This window comes from Leptonychotes weddellii, chromosome 1, assembly GCF_054177405.1.
Source record: "Leptonychotes weddellii isolate Sample4059 chromosome 1, ASM5417740v2, whole genome shotgun sequence".
Classification (NCBI taxonomy): Eukaryota; Metazoa; Chordata; class Mammalia; order Carnivora; family Phocidae; genus Leptonychotes; species Leptonychotes weddellii.
In genome coordinates, this window is record NC_138369.1 from 133,910,549 (window position 1) to 133,934,191 (window position 23,643).

The following is a 23,643-nucleotide window of genomic DNA, read 5'->3' on the forward strand; positions in this document are numbered from 1 at the left end:
GATAAGCAAACAGTCCTCGGGCTGTTTACCGAGGCAGTCCTGCACTCTGAGTACAGGTAAACCAGACTCCAGGGACTATAAACCGCCCCTGTTCAAACCCTCCGCGGTTCAAAGGACAACTTCGCGGCCACCCGCCCTCCGCCCCCGCCCGCACCCCTTCTCCGTGCCGCGCGCCACGTGAGACGCAGCCCGGCCCCCCGAGCGGCGCGCGCACCCCGCCGCCTGGCGTCGCGTGACTCGGCTGGGGCGCGCGGGGTTAGCGCCCGCCCGCGCCACTTCCGACGCAGCCCTCGGTTCAGGTTCCGGGGCGCCGCGGAGCTCCCGGCCTGTGGATCGCGCGGGGCGCCCTTCGGTTCCGGGGCCAGGCGCCCCGCGGCGGCCGGGATGGAGGAGGCCGGAGCGGCGGTGGCCACGGCGGGGGAGGCCGAACTGAACTTGTCCCGCCTCAGCGTGTCCCCGGAGACTCTGGAGTTGGAGCTGGAGGCGCGGGGCGAAGAGCGGCGCGGCGCCCGTGAGGCGCTGCTCCGGCTGCTACTGCCTCATAACCGTCTGGTGTCGCTGCCGCGGGCGTTATGCAGCGGCTTCCCGCACCTCCAGCTGTTGGACGTGAGCGGCAACGCGTTGACCGCGCTCGGGCCAGAGCTGCTCGCGCTGAGCGGCCTCCGCACGCTGCTGGCCAAGAACAACCGGCTCGGCGGGCCCGGCGCGCTGCCCAAGGGCCTGGCCCAGTCGCCGCTCTGCCGCAGCCTCCAGGTGCTCAACCTCAGCGGGAACTGCTTCCAGGAGGTGCCCGCGTCGTTGCTGGAGCTGCGCGCGCTGCAGACCCTCAGCCTGGGTGGCAACCAGCTGCAGAGCATCCCGGGCGAGATCGAGAACTTGCAGAGGTGAGCGGGCCCCTGCCCCAGAGTAGGGAAGCCTGGGGCGGTGTCCAGGAGCCCCGGAGCGCTAGGCTTGTCTTGGCGCTGGTCATTTGTCACGTAACCAACCGTCTGCTTCCAGGCTCGCTCTTTAACTCTTTGGCAGTGATCACTGCCCGGCCATCTCTGCGAGTTGTAAGTGAAGATCCGGTAAGATCGCGTGTGTGACAGCGTTTGGGACTGTGTTTGCCCTAAGTAGATTTTCGAGGCAATTTTTCTTTTTTCTTGGGTTCCGGGTGTGGGGGGAGTGATCCCAACTGAGTAGGTACTCAAACAAATGTCAGTCTGAGGTGGTCACTTCCTTGCTTTGACGTCTGTGGTGGTTTTTCATGCCTTTTAGCGTGACAAACAAGATACTCTGACCAAACCCTTGCTTTCCACTCCATTTCCTGCTATCCTTTATCTGTAGCAATACTAGCACTGTTTGTGAAATTCAGTGAGTCATGCAGTTTACCAACACCTTATGGGCACTTACTAAATATGTGGTGAATGGATGCAGGGCCTCTGTTCATGCGCAGTTCCCTTTGCCTGGAATGTTGCCTGCACCTGGCAAACTCCTATTCATCCTTCAGAACCTATTGCCAGAGTTGTCTGTTTTCTTCCTTTACTGGTTCCTGGACAATTATTGACTGAACTGTACTTCCTGTGTACCTCATTCATCCTGCCATTGCATTTACCTTATTGATTATAATTCCTTGTTCAGAGGTCTGCCTCACCCACTAGATTATTCAGTAAATATATGTTGAATTAAATGGAAAGAGGAAGCAGAGAGGCAGGATAGCAAAAGTCTCCTAAAAGTGCTCTGCAGGGGTGTGAGAAATAGAGCAAAAGCAAGTGTATTGTCCAAAGTGAAAAAAAAAACAAAATGTTTGTCATCTGTAAAATATTTTCACATCCTTTGTTGAGTTTTCTGGGATAACAGAATTTTAGAGCTAGAAACAGGTAAGTGTAGTGAAAAGAACATTGACCTGAGAATAAGAACTCTTGGTGTCCCAGCCTTAGGCAGGTCACTTAACATATCCTAACCACAGCTTCCTAATCTGCAAAATAAGGCATTTGGACAAGATGTCCATTGACTCATCAACAGATATTTATGAAGTACTTACCATGTGTCAGGCACTGTCCTAGGTACTGGGGATGCAGTGGTAAACATGGTCCTGTTTTCATGGAGTTAACATACTAATAGGAGACATTAAACAACGAATTATAAACCTCATTTTTTGATTACAGTTTTGAAAAGTTGTATGAAGACAAACGGAATGCCTTGAAATAACAGAGGGACCTGACTTAGTTTGGTCCTTGAACAGGTAACATTTGAATTGAGAATGGAGAATTGAGAATTTTGAAGGAAGAATAAGAATTAACTAGGAGAGGGTGGGGTGGGATCAGTCTAGGTAAAAGGAACAGTGCATGTAAAAGCCGGAAGGCGAGAGGGACTGAAGGCCAACATTTTGAAAGGAGGACATTGTACTAGAGCATAGTGAGAAAGTGGCCAAGAGTGAAAGTTGGCAAATAGAAACTTGGACCAGTCCCAGGCCATGTTGGATCTTGAAGGCCATGGTAAAGTTTGGATTTTATTCTAAGTACACACAGGAAAAGTTTTAAGCACATCAGCCTTGTTGCTGTGCAGCAATGGAATGGGGAGAGGGTGGAGAGACGAGATTTTGAGGGCTGGTTAGAAGGAGGTCATTCTAGTAGAATGAGAGATGATGGTCACTTACACCTGTGTGATGCTAAGAGAGATATTAAGAAATAGAAAAGTTGGAAAGAGATTTAGACATAAAATTGACAGTCCTTGGTTCCTCCTAGTTTTGAAGTTACATAATTCCAACCTTCTCATTTGAGTCTTAATATACTAAGAAAAACCTAGAGCAATTATTTCCATCACATGGGGAAAAAGGTAGGCAAAAATCCTATTTATTGAGTACTTACAATGCTGTAGGCCCTGTAGTAGAGGCTCTAAATATCCTTTTTAATTCTCACAATGCCTATGTGAGATGAGAGGAAGAAACTGAGGCTTTGAGAGGTTAAGTTATAAGAACCCAAAGCCAGTGAGTGGTGGAACTGGATTTGATCTCTGGGATCTCTGAATCCAGACCCAAGAATTTTCCGCTGTGACAGAATAGGGCTAGAACCTAATCCTTCTGACTTCTGTTGCATATGTGATCAGGAGGATTGGTCAAAACTCTTTCCTGGTTTACCTGATTTTCTAGCCAATAAACTATGCTTTTTGGTCATTGTACCTTTGGCTCCAGTTGTGTGTGGGATCTTTGTCAGTGTTTCCTTTTTTCAGTTTTATGCTCCATTTCTCTTTACTGATAAGAATCAGTAAAGGTTTAGGCCATGCTCCAAATTGAAACTCTAGTTGAGTGTAGGCTAAAAGGGTCGTGTAGAAATACAATCTTAGAAGTAGAAACAACCTGGGCAATGGCCTGATTCACCCCCCTCCCTTTTTTTTTTTTAACAGATGAGGACACTGAGATTTAGTATCAGTCACTTGCTTGAAGCCAGATAGTGACAATGAGATTCATGTGGTTCATGTACTTTAAAAGCTTGTGGTGAGTGATAGTATTTGAAAATGATTCGATATGGGGATGCTACCTCAAGAAAACTACTTTCTTTATCCACAGATGTATAGTTCTTATCTCTCTGTGTTTCTCTACCTGTTTCCTGCCTTCTTGTACAAAGCTGCCTCACTATAATTCCATCTCCCTTTAACCAACCATAATGTAGAACGAATTTATATTTTTGTTATTCTTAATGTCACTTTTTAAAATATTTATTTATTTGACAGAGAGAAAGAGATAGCAAACGAGAGAGAGCACAAGCAGGGGGAGTGGCAGGCAGAGGGAAAGGGAGAAGCAGGCTCCCCACTGAGCAAGGAGCCTGATGCGGGGCTCAATCCCAGGACTCTGAGATCATGACCTGAGCTGAAGGCAGACACTTAACTGACTGAGCACCCAGTCGCCCCTCTTAATGTCATTTTTATTTGGGTGGAGGAGCAAAACATTTTCTACTTAGACCTGTGGTTAAAGTTGTTGGCACTAAGGGCCTCGTCTGTTTTTTCAGTGGGTCATTGGCCCTTGCTAGAGAAAAGGCACCCACTTCAGTATCCCTAAGGATTGGAGAATCAAGATACTTTCCAAGAAGCAAATTTAACATTGGTGTGTTAATGCTAAACAGAAAGGAAAGGAAGAATTCTGTGAATTCTGTGAATGAGTTTTCTGTTTCAATGTTTGTCACGAAAAAATAGAATTGTTCCAAGCCCGATGAACAGAAGTGCAATGTTGACAAAAATACATCACAAGAACTTTTAAACACTACAGTTTTGCTTAACATTCAACAGTAGTTTGTTTTCTCCTTTCAAAAGCATTTTTGGAAACAGTAGAGTGTGTTTAGTTTGCCCAAATAATTGAAAGGCTTCAAGTCCCTAGAACTTTGGAAATTATTTGAGTTTCAAAATGAGAAATAGGTCTGAAAGTGTAAATTTAATATGCTGGTTGTGTACTCTGATTAATGATACCCACAGAGAATTTATATGATTTTGAAATAGTAGGCTTAGTTATATTTTAGAACATCAGATACTTTTCTGATAAAGTCACAGTAACTACTAAGGTTTGGCATCCTTTCTTTCTGTGTACACTCCAAAGCATTGATAGAAGCAGACATTGAGTCATAACTGACAACCAGACACTAATTTCTCTCAGTTCTTGACTTAAACAAATAGAAAGGACAAGATTTAAATTTGCTCTCAGAATCACTCTTCCCTTTCTTCACCTTATTTTCTTTTCTCCATCATTAGATTCTGTTGCAAATTGTTATTTATTATTTGACTATTGAAATCTTTATCAAAGGATTCCCAAGATTGCTAAATTTTTCCCCAGGTAGTCTTCTCATTAAAATAGTTCCTTTTCCAGGATAATTTCTGTGATTTGGATTTCAAATGTTCTTTCTATTCTACTCTCTTTTGTTCCATTCTATTCTAGTAGCTCCCCTCTTTGAAAAAGAGATTTCTGAGTAACCAAGCATTAACTTATACCATATTTGGTAGAACAAAAAATCCTGCTCAGGAACTTTTTCTTTCTTTTTTAACCAGTGCTCAGATACTTATGTGTAGGAGAATTCAGTCTTATATCCAAACAGTTGATTTTTGCTACAAGATATTCTTTGAAAGAGAAAAAAATATATCAGAATTAAAGTTGTCTGCCTCTACTAAGCATTATAATTCAAAAGAGAGATGCAATCTTGGAAAGATTTGCACAATCAGAAATAGGAAAAAAGTATGAATATATTTTTAAAATGACAAAACTTCAGATTCAAGTTAGCTTTTTAAATCACTACATATCAAGGAAGTCTGAGATGATGAAATAACAGACACTCAGCAAATGAAAGAAATTGTACCTGAGAAAATACATATAAGATACTCTTTAAAGGACTTTAAAGTATGTTTTCTAACTTGAGAAAGGTAAAGGCAGGAACTTCATCAATGAAACAAGAATAAGAAAGTTAAAAACCAACAATTATGAAAACCCCAGTTAGAATTCCTAGAAATGAAAAAAAAAAAATTTAATTATGAACTCAGTGTGCTGAATAGTATACTGAAGTCAGCTGATGAATGAATCATTAAGCCAAAAGATCTTACTGAGGCATTCTCCTGGAATGCAGCACAAAAAGATAAAGAAATGGAGAGTACAGGGGTACCTGGGTGGCTCAGGTCGTAACCCAGAGTCCTAGGATCTAGCCCTGCTGCATCAGGCTCCCCGCTCAGCTGGAAGTCAGCTCCCTCTCCCTCTGCCCCCTCCCTGCTTGTGTGCTCTCTCTCTGTCTCTCTCACTCTCTCTTTCTCAAATAAATAAATCTTTAAAAAAAAAAGAAAGAAATGGAGAGTATGAAAGAAAGGTTTCTTTCATGTAAAATTGATCCTGAAGTTCAAACAGCTGTTTAGTAGGAATTTTAGAAAGAGAATAGAGAAAATGTAGGAGAGGCTATGTTTGATGTAATAGTAGCTGACAATTTTCCACAATTGGACTCTACCAATTTTCCACAAGAGCTCTCTAAACTGATATCTTGAAACATCATAGTAAAACTTTAGAATAGAGAGAAAAAGACCCTAACAGCTCCTAATAAAAAAAACGATTACCTACAAAGGAACAGTAATAATACTGGCTGTAGTAAGATAATAGAATAGTATCTTCTTAGTGCTAAGGAAAAGTAATGTCAACCTAGAATTTTATGCCTAGCCAAGCTGTTACTCAACAGTGAAGGAAAGAGATAAAAACATTAAAGACAAAGAATTCAAAAATTAACAACCATGGGTCTTTGTTAAATATATACTCCAAGAAAAAATGGACTTTAAAAGAAATAGCAAGATCTTTACTAGCAGGCTTGTACTTCAAAGCTTGAAAGCAGGCTTATCTAGGGCCAACCTATTTTTGGGTATCAGAACTAATTTTAGTAAAATTCAGAGTTATAAAAAAAGAAAAAGAAAAAAGAAATAACAAGCTCCAGAAACAATGGTGAACAAAGAAATTGGTAAAACAGATTGATGAATCTGAATAATTATTAATTGGAAATAAATTTAAATTTATTTTCAAATCAAGGTAGAACTAATTCTAAATGATATGAAGAGAAGGACAGAAAGCATGGATGTGTGTTTGGGAGTGAGAGGGAGAGCAAAGGAAATTCAAGGGGTAACTACTAGCAAGATAGAAATAGCACATACAGTTCAAAATAGTAGAGGGGGAATGGGAAGAAAGGAAATTTGAATGAAATACACAAAAGAGCAGAAGAGAAAAAAGATATTTAGATATACTGTGGTAATAGAAAACACAAGTCTAAACTTACAAAATCAAGTTGCATCCTGCTTATAAGAGTTACACTTAAAATAGAAATACCTCAATAAGGTAAAAGTAATAGGATAGAAGAAGATGTACCAAGCAAATCTCTACTGTTTCACATCTGCACTACTGCATAAGGCTCCAGTCTAGTCATCCTACTTCCACTTCTCCCATTGTACTCTCCTCTCCCCACCACTTACCAAACTACTTTCCACACAGTAGCCATAGTGATCTTTGTAAAGTGTAAGTCAAGTTACACAACTTTGTTCAAAACCCTTCCTACTTAGGATAAAATTCAAAATCCTTACTGAGGCCCAAAAGGCCCCCTGTGATCTGGCCTTACCATGCTACCTGTCTGACCACCACTGTCCCCCATCTACCACTCTGATGTACCCACAACTGGCAACACACCAAGCATTTTCTACCTTTGGAATTTGTACTCATTCATTTCATTCTGATCTCTGTTCACATGTCATCTAAAAGAAACCTTTCTTAACCACCCTGTCTAGAATTTCACTTCCATAACTAACCATCTGATTACCTCCCTTTTTAGGGAGGTAACACTTAAAGCTCTCAGACATAATACATACACATTCGCTGATTTATTGTCTATCTCACAAGATTATAAAGTAAAGAACTTGGTCTTGTTTATACTGTGTTCCCTGGAATGGTGCCTGGCACGTGGTAGATGCCTAGTTCGTATTTGTTAACTAGGCACTTTATGTGATGTATAATATTATTCCATTTTGAAGAGGAAGAACCTAGGGCATAACAAGAATAAGTAAATGGCTTAAGTTCTTATACTGGTGAATGGTGGTTTAAATGAAATAAATACGAACAAAAATAAAATTGAGACACAATATTGATAATTAAAAGAAATAGATTTTAAGGCAAATGGATTAAAAGGAAAAAAGAGAAATGTTTCATATGAGTTAAGGAGCAGTTCAGCAAGGATTTATTTGCATTATAGCCTCTGTATTTTCAGGGGAAAGAGCAAAACTTGGTAATTATAAAGGGAAGAAGGAAAACTATGGTTCTGGTAGAAGACTAACCACCAGAGCAAGAAGGCAAAATAATAGATGCTATAAAAATTTTGAATTGCAGTTAATAAGTTCAATACTAGTAGCTCCACATTCATTTTCACATACAAAATGTGAACAAATTCTGTGCTCTAGGCCACAGAAGAACAAGGTTATGCGGAACATATATTTAACAACAAAGCTCCCAACAAATTAAGAGAAAGCCATAAAACCTGTGAGAAAAATGAGTAAAGAATAGGAACAGGCAATTCTCTAAAGATACACAAATGACCAAAAATATATACAGAGATGCTTAATTCACTAATAACTAGAGAACTGCAAATTAAAAGAACAGAATGGTATCATTTTTCACACAATCAAATAGTTAAAAAAAAAAATTAAAGCAAACAATAATAATAAGTGCTGCCAGGATTATATGGTAAGAAGTACTCTTAATTTGCTAATTATGGATTTATAATCAGCTGTAGCCCTGCAGAGTAACTTGGCTTTACCTTTTTAATCCTACTCTATCTTTTAACCTTATATACTAAAATCTTCCCCTGGAACTCTGATTTAGTGAATCTGGATGGGACCTAGAATTTGTAGCTTTAAAAGTATCACAGGTAATTCTTACCCTGGAAGTTTGGGTAATAGTTTAGTAGGCTATTTTTTCCCACATTCAGAGGTGTCTTAAAAGAATGCTAGTGTCGGGCGCCTGGGTGGCTCAGTTGGTTAAGTGACTGCCTTCGGCTCAGGTCATGATCCTGGAGTCCCAGGATCGAGTCCCGCATCGGGCTCCCTGCTCAGCGGGGAGTCTGCTTCTCCCTCTCACCCTCCCCCCTCTCATGCTCTCTTTCTCTATCTCATTCTCTCTCAAAAAAAAAAAAAAAAAAAAAGAATGCTAGTGTCCATTGAATTAGCAGATTTAACAGGAATACAAAAGTAACATTGTAATGGAAAAAGTCTGTATGTATACATTTTAATTATATATCTTATAAGAACTGATTCTGCTACTCCCTGCAAAAATCTTTTGGAGAAAGCCTTTCTACAGTCAACACCACAAAAAGTAGCAGTGCATTTTGGTGCAATATGTGCTATGTCTAAAATGTGGTTAACTTGATGGAAAATAAGGTAAGTATCTGGAGCTTTAATTTCATGATAGTGGTCAGTTTTACACAATTTATTTAGATAGCTCCTGAAGAATGCTTTTGCTATAGTAAGAACAAAGAAGAAATTTAGAGTTCATCCATGTTTTCCCATTCTTTTCAGAAAAAGATAGTGGTTTTTCCATTGCCTAAAAGTGCACCAAATCCATGCCTACAGCACAAAATTCAGGCTTCGTATAATCCGGCTTTTCTTCAGCCTTTTCTCTGGATTCTTCAATAGGAACTCTGCCCTTCTGTGTTAAAAGATGTGTCCATTGTCCCATAAAAGCCCTCCCTTCCAACCTGAAGTGTCTTATTTCCTCCCAGCTGCAAGGACTAAATTCATGGTCCATCTGAAGTCACAAACTTTTGCGAAGCCTTTCCCAATCCCAAGTACTGTGTCCTTTTCTTACTTCTCAATTTTTTTAAACTCCTTTATCATTTATGGATTGCTCTGCTTATTTTGGTATTTTAATCATGTTATACTCACTTTTGGCCTTGTTTTGTGTTTAATTATAATATGGTCTAACAATACCCTGTCTTACCTGCTTACCTGTAATATAAGCTCTCTGAAGATTGCATTATTTCTCTAGAGCCTGTATAGCATATAGCAGATCCTAAGTAAAACATTTGCTGAATGAATAAATGAAATGTGTTTGTTGTAATAAAAACATTGGGATGTCTTGTCCAACTTTTGTTTACATTTTTGTTTTTGTTCATTTATTTTTACAGTTTAGAGTGTTTATATCTCGGAGGAAACTTCATCAAAGAAATCCCACCAGAATTAGCAAATCTGCCTTCTCTAAGTTACTTGGTATTATGTGACAACAAAATCCAAAGTGTGCCTCCTCAGCTTTCACAGTGAGTAGTTTCAGGCAGGCTAAGTATACACAGAGATCCTTGCTTAGGAATTTTTGTCCTGCATTCATCCCACATGTTTTATATATGTAGAAGAAAATTAGGCATTCTCAAAGTAAATGGTACATGAGAATTACAGTTCTGAGGTTTGCTGTGAGTTGAGTTGCTTATTTTTAACATTACTTTTAAATGTGTTGGTTTATGTCTCAAAATATTTGTTTAGCCTATTTTCTCTAATCAAAAATAGAGTAATTTGGCATAGATTTCCCCAGGTTTTATGGAATTTTACTGATTTTATATTTGATATGAAACATTCCTATCATGACATAATGTGAAGGATCTTGATTTCTATTGCATTTTAAATCTTTCTTCTTATAGGTATCTGAATGATAAATCATGCTAAAAAATCTTTAAATCTAGCATTTATGTCAGGCTGGCACATCAGAATACTGATTATTATTCTACATTCTCTAAGATCCCATGGGCAAATATCATCTCATGATATTTACAAGTCTACACTCTGGTCTAGTTTCAGCTCCTTTTTATTTTACCTCTTCTGTTGGCCTTAATTGCTTATCCTCATGGGAAAATCAAGTTCTTTGCTTAGCTTTCTTGGTAGTTAGCTTGCTCGCTGCCATTGATTTTTGTACTGCATTCATTGTAGGTTGCATTCGCTTCGTTCCCTCAGTCTTCACAATAACTTGCTGACATACCTGCCTCGAGAGATCCTCAGCCTTGTTCATTTGGAAGAATTGAGTTTGCGAGGAAATCCATTAGTTGTTCGTTTTGTTAGAGATTTAACCTATGACCCTCCAACTCTCCTGGAATTAGCTGCACGGACCATTAAAATTCGAAATATTTCCTACACTCCCTACGATCTTCCTGAGAATCTTCTTAGATACTTGAGTTTAGCCAGCAATTGCCCAAACCCAAAGTGTGGAGGTAAGTTAATTCAGTGTATATGTTTCCCACTCATTTAGCTATTTTTTATATTGATGATCTAAGTGTTTTTAAGTAGTCATCTTTCAGAGAAAGGCATTTAGCCTCTTTCTGTTTCCCTTATCCTTTCACCCTTTTACCAGTAAAGTAAGACTTTTCTCCTTCCTCTCCCTTTCTTTTTTTTTTAGTGCTTTACAATTCATACAGAAGGAAAATACCCAGAAAGTCTCATCGTGTCTTGGAACTGTCACAAGATAGTAGAATAAGGTGGTAAAATAAGAGGAAACACAAAGGAAGCATAAACAGTCCTAACAGTTTAAAACGAGTCTCCAAAATGTTTAGCCACTTTTCATATTTATTTGATGGACATTTTCCTAGACCCACTGTTCTGAGTATCAGGTACCTTCATAGATTATGATTCAGGATGTAGGAGAATGGGCTGAATGTGCCAATTTTGGAATGTACCCTAGACTTTTATATTCTTGTAAATCCAGGCTCAAAATTTCTTGAATTTAGGGACACCTGGGTGGCTCAGTCGGTTAATCGTCTGCCTTTGGCTCAGGTCATGATCCCAGGGTTCTGGGATTGAGTGCTGCATCAGGCTCCCTGCTCAGCAGGGAGTCTGCTTCTCCCTCTGCCTGTTGCTCCCCCTGCCTGTGCTTGCGCGCACTCTCTCTCTCTGAGACAAATAAATAAAATCTTTAAAAAAAAAAAGTCTTGGGCGCCTGGGTGGCTCAGTTGGTTAAGCGACTGCCTTCGGCTCAGGTCATGATCCCAGGGTCCTGGGATCGAGTCCCGCATCGGGCTCCCTGCTTGGCGGGAGGCCTGCTTCTCCCTCTCCCACTCCCCCTTCTTGTGTTCCTCCTCTCGCTGTCTCTGCCTCTGTCAAATAAATAGATAAAATCTTTAAAAAAAAAAAAAAAGTCTTGAGTTTATAGCATTTGGAGAGAATTAAAGAAATGATAGACTGCAAGGCAGAGTAAAATAGAAATTCAAAGTACTGTTGGAAATCAAAGGAGGGAGAGGAGGATACATGTAATTAGATCTGGAAAAAATGAGCTGATTCTTAAAGTATGAGTTGGATTTTGATATGGTAAGTAAGATTGAGGATAGGAAACTTTTCAGTTGGAGAGAGCAAAATTGGAGACAAAACAGTATGGGGCACAATATTGGATGAGTAATAATTTGGCTCAAATATACAGTTTGGCTCTAGTATTTCTGTAAAAAGTTAGGGAAGTACATGAGAGAAGAGTAAAAGATACATTGAGGCCCAGTTATGAAGGTCTGAAGTGCCAGGGTGTGTGGGTGGGAGCTGGTGACAGATAGCAGGTCGTTTTATTTTGGCTCTCTCATAAAAGACTGCTTTTTAAAAATCCAATCTAATGGGAGTACAGAAGGGTTTTTACCGTTGTAGGAGAAATGTAGGTGCTGAGGAAATGCTACATCATGATGATCAGAGCCAGGTGAGATTTTCCCTGGAACTCCCATTGTGTCTTAAAACTGTTTGAAGGTTAAAAGAGAGAAAATGATTTAAATTTTTCAAAGAATATTAAAAAATAAAAAAGACACTCTTGGTTTAAAAAAGATGACCCTCTAGGCCATTTCTGGCCACTCTTAGAAATGGAAGGTCCTGTGCTGTGCCAGATTAGAAGTGCTTAAGCTCTTCTCTGTAGCTCTCCTTTCCCAAGTTGGCTTTTTTTTTTTTGGAAGATTTATTTATTTATTTGTCAGAGAGAGAGCATGTGCACAAGCAGGGGGAGAAGCAGGCTCCTCCCCAAGCAAGGAGCCTGATGTGGGACTTGATCCCAGGACCCTGGGATCATGACCTGAGCTGAAAGCAGACGCTTAACTGACTGAACCACCCAGGCATCCCCCAAGTTGGCTTTAACAGTGGTGAGGGATAGCATTCACATCAGGCCTTACGGCATAATAATCTGTGTCTGATCTCTTCTTTGAATTCTAAAAATGGACCTCTACAAGAATTCTCTTTTCTTTTTAAATGCTTTTTTAAATGACTTTTTTAGTATACCGATATGTTATTTATCTTAGAAACAAATGTACTTCAAAAATTATTAGTTTAAAAGTCGAGATTATACAAAAATTGAACCAGTGATGTTTTCCCCCTCAGACTCATTAGCTATTGAACACTGAGTTAAACAAAAGTAAATTTTTTTTTTTTTAAGATTTACTTACTTATTTTAGAGAGAGAGCTTGAGTGTGTAAGTTGAGGGAGGGGCAGAGAGAGAGAATCTTCAAGCAGACTCCCCACTGAGCACAGAGCCCGAGGTGGGGTGGGGCACGGGCTCGATCTCACGACCCCTGAGATCACCACCTGAGCCATAACCAGAGTCAAAATCTTAACCAACTGAGCCACGTGGGTGCCCCAGCAAACGTAAATTTATATTTTGAGAGATTTTTTTGTCTTTGTAGAATCTGAGATCATAGGAATGACAAGGTAGTATTGTACTGTTTTAGCTCATGGTAACTCTATAATGCTTTATTTTATTACTTCCTTCTTCTTTTAGGATGCTAACACATTTTGGGGGATTTACTATCAATATTGATTGACCCGTTTATTGCATTTATATACTTTCCTAAATTGTTCAAAGTAACATACCATGAAATCCCCTTTTTAAACTATGAATTATACTGACTACAGGATCAGAAAATTAGAAAGTTAATGGGGGAAAAAGATAAATAGAAATCATTGTTTCTCCTTTGCTTGAACCACATTTTCTTAGTTTAGAGCCTTATGTGATACACATAGAGTAGTTCGTGCCGGAGGAATCTTAGAGTATAGAGGTTGAGATTGCTCTGCAGAAAGGTGATGGGACCCAGAATTGTAGGTGTTCCAGTTACACTGAACCCTGAGCCACAGTAACCTCTGCTTTCCTCTCAGCTGTAGCTATAGTTTTACTTAGCTGAAGGGCCCAGCTCAGGAGCACTAAATTAGGAATCAAAAAAGGTGAATACTGTTTCAGTCTACCTAACAATATATAATTATGTGAGAATCAAGTGAGATCATTCATGAAACAGCTTTGAAACCTGTAGATTTAGAGCCGGTGGAAATGTAAGATGGTATTTTGTTTCTTTTAATTTTCCCTTCCCAATACATAAGAACAAAATACCAAAAGTGATCTCTTTTCTGCAATTTTTGTAACAACTAATCTTTTAAGATCATTAAAGGAGTTTTGTGGGGTTTTTTTAAGATTTTATTTATTTATTAGAGAGAGAGAGAGCATGAGAGCACGAGCGGTGGGGAGGAGCAGAAGGAGAGGGATAAGCAGACTCTCCTGGCATCATGACCTGAGCCGAAGGCAGTCGCTTAACCAGCTGAGCCACCGAGGTGCCCCTTGTGGGGTTTTTTTAAGCTTCTTGACTGTAGGGTAGTACCAAGGAGTAGCTTGGAGGATGGTGGAAGAACTAAACACTATAATCTCTCCATCAGCCATTGTCCACCAAGTTACCCAGAGAAAATAAGTTAACAGTATCCTTTTAATGCCAGCTCCCTTTAAGATAAATCTTATCTGGCCTTCTCTTAGTAGCCAAATTGCCATCTAGGCCTTCTAGTATTTCTGTAAATAGCTATAGAAGCAACTATTGCTTCTACTTAAAATTCACAGAAAAGGAGACTATATGTGACTTTTCTTCAGAATGCTGGAGAAGGGGTTGAAAAATAAATGGCTCTTTGCTTTGTAATGATTATTTTGTACTTAATTCCTTCTTCTCTCCAGGAGTCTACTTTGACTGCTGTGTCAGACAAATTAAATTTGTGGACTTCTGTGGGAAGTACCGCCTCCCACTGATGCACTACTTATGCTCCCCAGAGTGTTCTTCCCCTTGCAGTTCCGCCTCTCACAGCTCCACATCCCAGAGTGAATCTGACTCGGAGGACGAAGCTAGTGTTGCTGCACACAGAATGCAGAAAGTTCTTCTTGGTTGAAAATAATGCAGGGTTGTGTGAAACATTAAAAGAACTGAGCAAAGGTGATTAGAAAAGAAAACAGACTTTGAAGTTCACTAGAAACCGTCACTAGAAACCGTATCTTCATCTTGAATGTCCATGAAAGAGTTGGAGATGATGGAAAAGATTTTGCATTTCATCTTCCCATTCAGCAGGAATGAGTCCAGTTCCATGTTTGGATTCTTTGAATATAATTCACTCTGAATGATGGTTTCAAATTTAACTGATTGTTTGCAATTTTCACTCAAGTTTTGCATGAATCACACAGCACAATGGAACATTCTGAAGAGCAGTGCTATAATAAACCATGAATGGTATAACTTGTGACAGTTGAGATGAAGAAAGAAATGATCAGAGCTGTAATTATTACCAGAATTGTCCTTGGGTTTAGATTGAACATTATACCTTAACAGGATTAGCCCTCCCTTCCTGTATTGCCCATGTGTCTAGATTACAGAGCTATTCAGATAAGCTCACAGATGGTTACATAGGACCTAACCCTTTCAAGTGACCTGCTAACTGGTAAAGTAAGGGATGTAACTTCTATGTGGGATTTTAAAACTCTTCAGTTCTGCTCTTTTGTTCTATATGATTGCTGTTTCCTTTCTGTAATCCAGCAATGACTATTATAGTGCCTTAATCCTAGCAAGATTTTAGAAATTTATCCATGGAACGATGCCAGAGCAGCCTATATAACCTGACATACTATGCAGAACACTTTAAAATATGCTTTAACAGAACTAGGTAAACAGCTGTATATCTGACATAAGAGCTCATGGCACCTTAACTTGAATTTTTTGTTTAAACATGAAGTGATCCCTTTGTAAGGAAATCACTTTTACACTTAATGGGAAGCAACAGTCTTGATTAATCTTTTCATCATAAGACAAAATAATAGCTTTTGATTTAAAAATCTGTCAGACTTCTTTTGACAGAAAAGAGATGTAAGCTTAGAAAGCTTCTTTGTATCTTGCATTAAAGGAGTGGGAAAATGATTTTAAAATTTTTAAGTCATGTCTGACTCCTTTGCTGTGTGTACTGAACTGTAACTTTCTCTACATTTAAAAAAAAAAAACTAGAAAACCATTACAACAAGCCAAATAAAGTTATGGGCAGCCATCATTTGTGTAAAGACTTTAAAGCAGTCTTTAAATTGTGTGAAATAGAATAATTTCCAAAACTAGTTTAACTATGGAATACTTTTTGAAAGTAATGTACTGATAACAAAAGAAATTTGTTAAATATATCCCCAGAGTATAGCAGAAAAATGTTTCACAAATTAATTGCTATTAGAAATGACCAAATTTTTATTAACTAGTTAATTTGCAATAAAAATTGAATAGTACAATTATAAGTTGATATTATAAAATACACAACACATACTAGCAGTCATTAGATAACCAATAATAAAATGATGTTTTATTGATAAACATTACCTATACAATAATATGTAGGTCAGAAACACATTAGAATACCAGAGGATCTCCCTTCGGGCTTCCTGACATTCACAACTGGGGCACACCATTTCTTAAAAGCATATTGTTGTATAATAATAATAATAATGTACATATGTTAGGTTTTTGTCTTGTGTATTATTTTTTACTTTAGAAGAAAATATATTGTAGGATAGTTCAGGTTTATTATGTGTTATTCATGAAACATCGTGGAGTTTCATGACTGCAGTTGTGAAACGCTGCTATAGAGTGAATCCCTTCACCTTGTTATAATGTAACAATATGTTTTCCTTTTGACTCAGAAATTTTCTAGGTCTATAGAAGTAATCTAGTATGTTTCTGCTGCCTAACAAAGTAGTACATGGGTGATTAGATCATAAAATGGAAGTAATGTAGAGTCTTTGTTTACTTCTCCATTTGAGCCACAGCAAGCTGCGTACGAAATTATGAAAGATAAAGATAACTTAGGCAGTGCCTAAGTGAGAAGCCCAAAGTGTTTTGTACCTGACTTAGTTAATATCAATACATAACATATTTTCTTAGAAAATAATGTATTCATAGGAAAATACCCAAATTGATAGGACCGAATTCTTCTGGCTTAAATGCCTCAGTTTACTTCCTAATCCATTACCAGCTTGGGTAATCTTCCAAGAGTTAGTCTTTTTAAAATAAATTGGGAGGTATGTAAGTACAATTAAGTACTTTCTGGCTTCCCAGAAAGAAAGTGTACTGATTGATCTTTCACAGATGTAAATAGGTCCAACCAGAAGCAGTTTCTGGCCTTTGCTATATATGCAGATGTATACCATAATATACAATAACTGTTTGTTGTTCATGTACATTTCAAAATCTAAGATCAGTGTGCAACTGGCTTTAGTGACTTTAACTGAAATCTGCATTTCAGTTGTCAGTTCTTTTTTTTAATCTTTGACCTAAACTTTTATAAGAGCTGCTAATAATTTCTAAGATTTTCCCTGTTTCTCTTCTCTACCTTCCCTTTTTTTTTTTAATAACTGGTGATTGTAGAAATTAGCCAGAAGATGAGATAGAAGGGACTTGATAATTTAGAAACCAGGTAATCAACTCCTAAATCATATCGCTGACTATGTATTTGAAATGATAGTCTATCTCTTTAGTTGCTAAGTCATATGTTTGTGTTTAAACTAGTTAATAAACTTTATTTTTGAGACTTAAGAATCTACACTAATTTTCATAATGAAATAAGTTTTTGATATTGCTCCAATTGGACAGTTTCAGTGACCAGAACTTCTGTGGGTAAAACTACTTAACCACAGCATTAATGTGTTTAGAATGGAATTCTTCAGTGTTAATATTTGAAATGGAAATGGGTACATTGAACATTCTTTGTAATCTTTATTCCTAGAATCCAATTCTCAGTGTCACCAACTCAGTTTGGATAGTACTAGGATTTTAGGAAATAAGATTAGCTGATACAATATTTTGCTTCCATGGTGCCAGGGATTGGCTGACCTAAGGACAAGCTAGTCAAGGTTCTTAGGATTCCTTGTATTTGAATACCAGAGGTAGATCTGAAGGTTAGTTCATATTTTACTTCTAAATGTGTGCCAGAGGAGTCTCTTATTCTGAAATTCTTACTATCTGGAACTTTAAATTACCAAATGTAAAAGTAAAGATGCATTGTAAACTGTACCTCAAATTCGAGAAATTTTTATGTCAATGTAAATAAAGACAGTCCACACTAGTGCAGTGTAATACTGCAGACCAATTCTACCAAACATCATAAATACCAATTTAACCAAAAAGAGAAGGAAAAGGCTGATTGCTGGAGTATTAAGTGAAAGAAATCTTTAAAAATAACAAAGGGCAGGGAAAGAGGAGTCACCGGACACCCAGGGATATCCCTGAGCTAAGAAAGTTCTTTAAAGTAATAGTGAATTGTTTTGAAATCACGAGGCCTATTTACCATCTGAAAGCCTTTATCACTAAATTTCTTTGGTTTCTGCTACTGGAAGATTATCCACATCCCTCCATAATGATGGGCCAGCAAGTAAATAGGATTTTCTTACAGCCAACCTTGCTCTTTCCAAAGGGAGAAAGTAATACCTCATTAACCTGGAATTTGTCGTACAGCGTTGGTTTATGTTTACCTTGTCACAATGTAAAAAAGAAAAAAATACTAAGCAAATAATTAGTGCAAATAAAGTTTGATCTTTTAAAGCATTTTAGCAGTATTTATTTATATAAAAAGTTATTCTACATAAGACCCTTTGTAGGCAAAACAGTTATAAAATGTGTATATAATTAGTTAAGCTGCATTTATTTAGAAATACCTAATTTTTACTTAAATGATCCCCTCTCTTCTTATCCAAAGTAGATATTTTATTATGTTAGTGTAAATGTTACTCCCTCTTTAGTCCAAAATAGTCAGCTTTTAAGTTGTGCTGGATGTTAACAGTAAAGGCTGATGTGCGTGTTTTTAGGCAACATGATCTGGGATACATAGTTCTGATTCCCTCTGTATAGAAAAGTACTTGACTGTCACTTTCTGTATTAAGCACTATTCTCTTATAACATTAATTTGATAAATTTAATAGCATCCACTTTTGTATTTTCATGATAGTGGTGATCTTTTTAAAGGCAGCAGTGTCTTCATTTATTTTCAGAAAGGTGTGCCTTAAATCCTCCACTGTAGACCCAAAGTCTGGGGAACTGTGTCATTTAGTAAGTTGTTTGTGACAGGGTAATGACCCTTTGCATTTGACTCGAGGGAGAAAGAATGTGAGTGGCCTGAGGGATTCCTTCCCCTAAAACAGGGCCTAATGTCTGTGAGTCTAGGGCTTTTGTAGAGGGAATCCCAATCATGCATACTATCAGAGAAGGTCAAGCCATAAGGATCAGAGTCCCCTGAAATAAAATCAGTGAGAAGGTATATTCTTTTTTATATTATAAAGAAAATTTATCTGCTACCACTAAGGGATGACAGCAGTTCCCAACCAACTTCATATTAATAGCATGATATAAAGATATTATTGCTGTGAGGCCTAGGATATTTTGTGAGTGGTTTCTTTGTAACACTAGCTTGCCCCTTGATTTGTCAGTCTCAATTTATCCTAAGGTATAGTATTCAATCTAGTAAATATTAAAATTTATGAGTTTAATGGAGGTTATGTATATACCATTGTACCAGAAAGCCATGGTTAGATTGATTAAGTGCATTTACTAGAACTTACTTTCTTTGGCTGTGAATAAATTGGATAAAACTGTTTTATTCTGAATTGTGGTTAGAAGAAATTAGGATAAAATTGAAAGTGCTATTGCTGGTACAAAAGTATTACTAAATTGCTTAATTCTTATGTCTACAACTGATGTTTTAAGAGAATCGTTTATTAAACAGTTGACATTGATGTGGTCATTGATGTGATGTATGTTATTGAAAAGGAATATTAACTTCAACAATCACTTTACAACAGTACAATCATGGAGAGCCCTGTGTGCCTGTAATTGGTGTTTGTTGCATTTCTGAGCCCACTTGTTTTCATGAGAAACAAAAATATTATGGGAGAAATATTTTAAGTTACCAGTATTTTAACTTTTTATAGTTTGGGACTTTAAAGTATCGACAAAGGATATTAAAAATATATGTACTTTTACTTTAGTCAAATTACTAAATTTCATTGTCTTCTTCCTTAGTTTTATGTATTTGAAATCTTGTGAATTAGGAATATCTATATAAGTATATAGATACTTAAAACTTAATAATAACAAATGTAAATCAATGTGACTCAACAATTAAATTTTCTTTTCAGGACAGATATACTTAAGTGCATCAAATTTATATATTACTTTGTAATGGTAAATGCTCTAAAAAAAATATTTAAGCTACTTCAATTCTATACCTCCTTTTTTCCCACAGGACACACAAGAAAATGTGATGTTATATTAACCCTCTGTGTGAATTTTGCCTTATTAAACATTGTGCCTTATTTTATTAAAAGTGCTTTCTTGGAATTTGAGTCTGTATTCTGAAAAGTAACAGTATTTTAACTGAATTGAATTTACGTTAAAAAAATAAAAAATCCTTATAATGTTTTGTTTGTTTTTAAAGATTTTATTATTTGACAGAGAGAGAGAGCGCGCGAGAGAGGGAATACAAGCAGGGGGAGTGGGAGAGGGAGAAGCAGGCTTCCCGCAGGGCAAGGAGCCCAATGTGGGGCTCCATCCCAGGACCCTGGGATCATGACCTAAGCCAAAGGCAGACGCTTAACGACTGAGCCACCCAGGCGCCCCTAAAATCCTTATAATGTTGGTATTGGCCTGATTACTTGCTGTACCACTGCTCATCTGTTTGAATTTCTTCAATACATGAATACATACATTAGGCATGTATTAGCATTTACTGTCTTGCTAGATACAAAGGATAAAAGATGAATTAGACTAGGTCCCTTTCTACCATAGTTCCTTCTGCTTCCACAGTCTTAACAGACTTATGGATGCATGCTCAAATAAGAAGTTGGTGAGGTCAGTTTGCTAATGAAGGTCAGGTACTTAATTGCGTTTAATCTGGAATCAAACAGTTGTAACACAGAGTAGTACTGACTGAGCATATTAATATTATAGTACTTAGTATTGTTCTTTAATGCCATTATTTTGGTGACCCTATAACACCTGACATTTTTCTAGATTCCAAAATTTGGAAGAATTGTGGCTGGTTGTGAGTTGAGGTAAGCAGAATAGGTAGGAAAGACACACTCTGCAAAACAGGTCATGTTTCAAATTTGCTGACAGGGAAAAAGCTTAACACTTCCCTGGTTAGTATATCGGAGGGCTTCTTGGTGAGGAGAGGCTCAGAAATTGAAGGGCACAAGAGAAAAAACATTAGGTGTAACTCTGATCTCTTTACTTTCTTGAGGATAAAACTCCCTAACCTGCCCAGTTGGGGATGTTCTTAGAATAAGTGTCAGACGAAAATTTTCTTTAATGGCTTATCTAACTGTAGATACCAAATAGGAAGCCAGAACATTTCAGGGGATAGTGAGACTTGGATGTGTCCTATCCATCACATCAGTCACTGTCAACTTCATAAGCAATTCCATCAGCATTCTCTAGAATGTTAGAGCTAGAAGAAACTTTAAAGGTCTGAAATTAACTCACTTGTTTGAGATGAAAAAATTTAAGCTCAGAGAGACTTGTCCAGGATTCCAAATGTCTGAATCATGAGCCTCTGGATTCCCACTTCACTATTATCCACTCTAGCATTCTGCTTTCTTTATAATAATGTATTCTATGACAAATCAGTAACAGTGTTAGTACTGCATTGTAACTTGCCAATCAGCATCAAAGTGATGCTGTCTGCATTACCTCTCAGAGTATTCAGAATTTTAGATCTGGCAGGAAACTGGAGATAGGAGTAAATATCTGGGTAGCATTCAAGAACCTACTTTATTTAATCCTCATGACAATTGAGTTAGGACTAGATTTGGTAAAGTTTGTTGGTATGTTTTCCCTCTTCTGAGTTTAAAATTAATAAATTGACATAGACTTGAGAAAGGGATCTAAATACCAGCTTTATCATAATTGGGCTCCTTATATTCTCCTTAAATTGAATGTAACCAACCAAAACCACAGACTTCTCCTGCCGGGGCTGTGCACCCCTGGGTGGCATTCCACAAGGCTGACCATAACACACCGTAGATCCAAAGGAGGTCAGGTCAAATTGTAAACCCTGTAGTGCTGCCCAAAAGAGAAAGCTGGAACAATTATCTTCAGATTTCGGCCACCTAAGCAGATGAATTAGTCTTTCTCCCACAGGGAGGAAGAAGATGCTAGAAAGCTTCCTTCTGGGCAGCTGTTCCTCATTCTGGTTGCACATTAGAATCATCATGGGGGCTTTCAAACAAAAATGCATGGATCCCCATCTCCAGACCAACTGAAACCCGATCTCTAGAGATGGAGTCTGGGCATCAATAGCTGTGGAAGCTCCCAAGTTGTAGGTGACTCAGTTGCCCAGCAAAGATGATAATTCTCAAGTGAAAGTCCCATCATGGTAACTTGATGTCAGTGGACTGGTTTTTAACAGATGAAGAAATGGGCCCAAAGTGATGAAGTGAGGTGCCCAAGTTCTCTTAGATAAATAGTGACAGAGCTGGGGCTAGAATCCATTTATTGTGTGTGTGTGTGTGTGTGTTTTAATTGAACACTTACTTTAGACCAGGCACTGACTGCTAATCTAATGTTCTTTGCTTCTCCTTGTCAGTCACTTTCTTTTCTGAACTGAAAGTGCTTGGAGGATATAAGACGGTGTATTCAAGTGGATTGGTCGTATTGAAGCCAGCTTCGACTACATCAGAATGTCTGCTGAATCATGGAACACAAAAGCAGCAAACAGATCAACTTTATCAGAAAAATTCATCAAAGTATGGCTTGGTCAAATATTTCAGGTTACAGCCACAAGGCAAGAGATAACCTTTCCATGGGTGAGGAAAAACTTAGCAAGTTGTGTACTGCTTCTTTTGACCACAGATATAAACACATGGCTAACATCCTAAGCAGCGGTGAGGAACAGGTTGACATTACCAGGAAAGATAAGAAAATGTAGACATCTGCCCAGAGGAAAACACTATAGGCAATCCATAAACATAGATTCCATGTTAGGAAAGTAAGTTCAACTCAACTACACATTTTTATAAGCACTATGCATAATTTCAACTGCAGTTTCTTTTAGATCCAGCTATGAGACCGTATGATTATTTTACTGCTTAAATCGGAATAATAAGGCACTCTTAAGATCTTTATAAATATGGAAGCTTTAAATGGAAAAGTAAACTTATTCATGAAGCCATGGAAACTCATGGAAAAGAAAATATTCTTAAAATGTTATTATGAGTATTTTCTTCCTACAAATAAAGACTGGGTATAAAATGTTGCTTTGGGTGTTTTAAAAGCTGAACTAAAAAAAAAAAAAAAAAGCTGAACTAAATAAACATGAAATAAGTTTAACTTGGAAATTAAACTTATGTTATAGCTATAAAGCTACAATTTTAAAAGTTTGTCATTATTGTTAATTTTAACCTCTTGTAACCTTGACGGTGGTCTCTGAGTTTCTTCCTAATTTTAAGTCCACAATTATCTGTGCTCAAAACTCCTTTCTGTTTTGGTAGCTCTCAAATATTTGTAAGTTCTTGCATCACTCCCTAGACCCTTTTTAATCATCTCTGTTTAGGTCTTTTCATCTTTCCTCCTAGGCCAATGCACATGCAGCCAGGGGCAGAGGTAGTAATGAGAACTTTACCCCTGAATCTGCAACTAAAATTCTACCCTTTATGTAACTTAACAAGGGTTTGTTGTAGTGGATGACATGTCAATGGGCAGCTTTGAAACAACTTTTTTTATTTCTGCTGAGGGCAGCATGTCACACAAAAAAGGCATGTGTGCAACTGACTAATGGATAGGAAGGAATCAGAGGAATACCAGGTGCATTAGAGGAAGTATTCCTTAAGGTTCTTGTGATGTGTACTAGCCAGATTAGATA

At 38.0% G+C, this 23,643-nt stretch overlaps 1 protein-coding gene and 1 long non-coding RNA gene across 4 annotated transcripts; both read left to right on the top strand.

The window, feature by feature from the left end:
* The first annotated feature begins 384 nt into the window (after positions 1 to 384).
* LRRC58 (leucine rich repeat containing 58) lies at positions 385 to 22,959 on the top strand. 3 transcript variants are annotated; one of them, XM_081833270.1, is made up of 5 exons: positions 385 to 884; positions 9,651 to 9,779; positions 10,441 to 10,718; positions 10,904 to 10,982; positions 14,450 to 20,123. In XM_081833270.1, the coding sequence occupies exons 1-5, from the start codon at positions 385 to 387 to the stop codon at positions 14,460 to 14,462; spliced, it is 999 nt and encodes a 332-aa protein (XP_081689396.1). In that variant the 3' UTR covers positions 14,463 to 20,123. The 3 variants fall into 3 exon arrangements, with proteins under 3 accessions (XP_081689396.1, XP_081689392.1, XP_030893659.1); XM_081833266.1 differs by lacking the exons at positions 10,904 to 10,982; positions 14,450 to 20,123 and adding an exon at positions 22,369 to 22,959; XM_031037799.2 differs by lacking the exon at positions 10,904 to 10,982.
* On the top strand, positions 1,313 to 7,437 carry LOC145723867 (uncharacterized). The gene is made up of 2 exons (XR_014149216.1): positions 1,313 to 2,224; positions 3,385 to 7,437. It is a non-coding gene; the product is annotated as an uncharacterized LOC145723867 (long non-coding RNA).
* Positions 22,960 to 23,643: the final 684 nt, after the last annotated feature.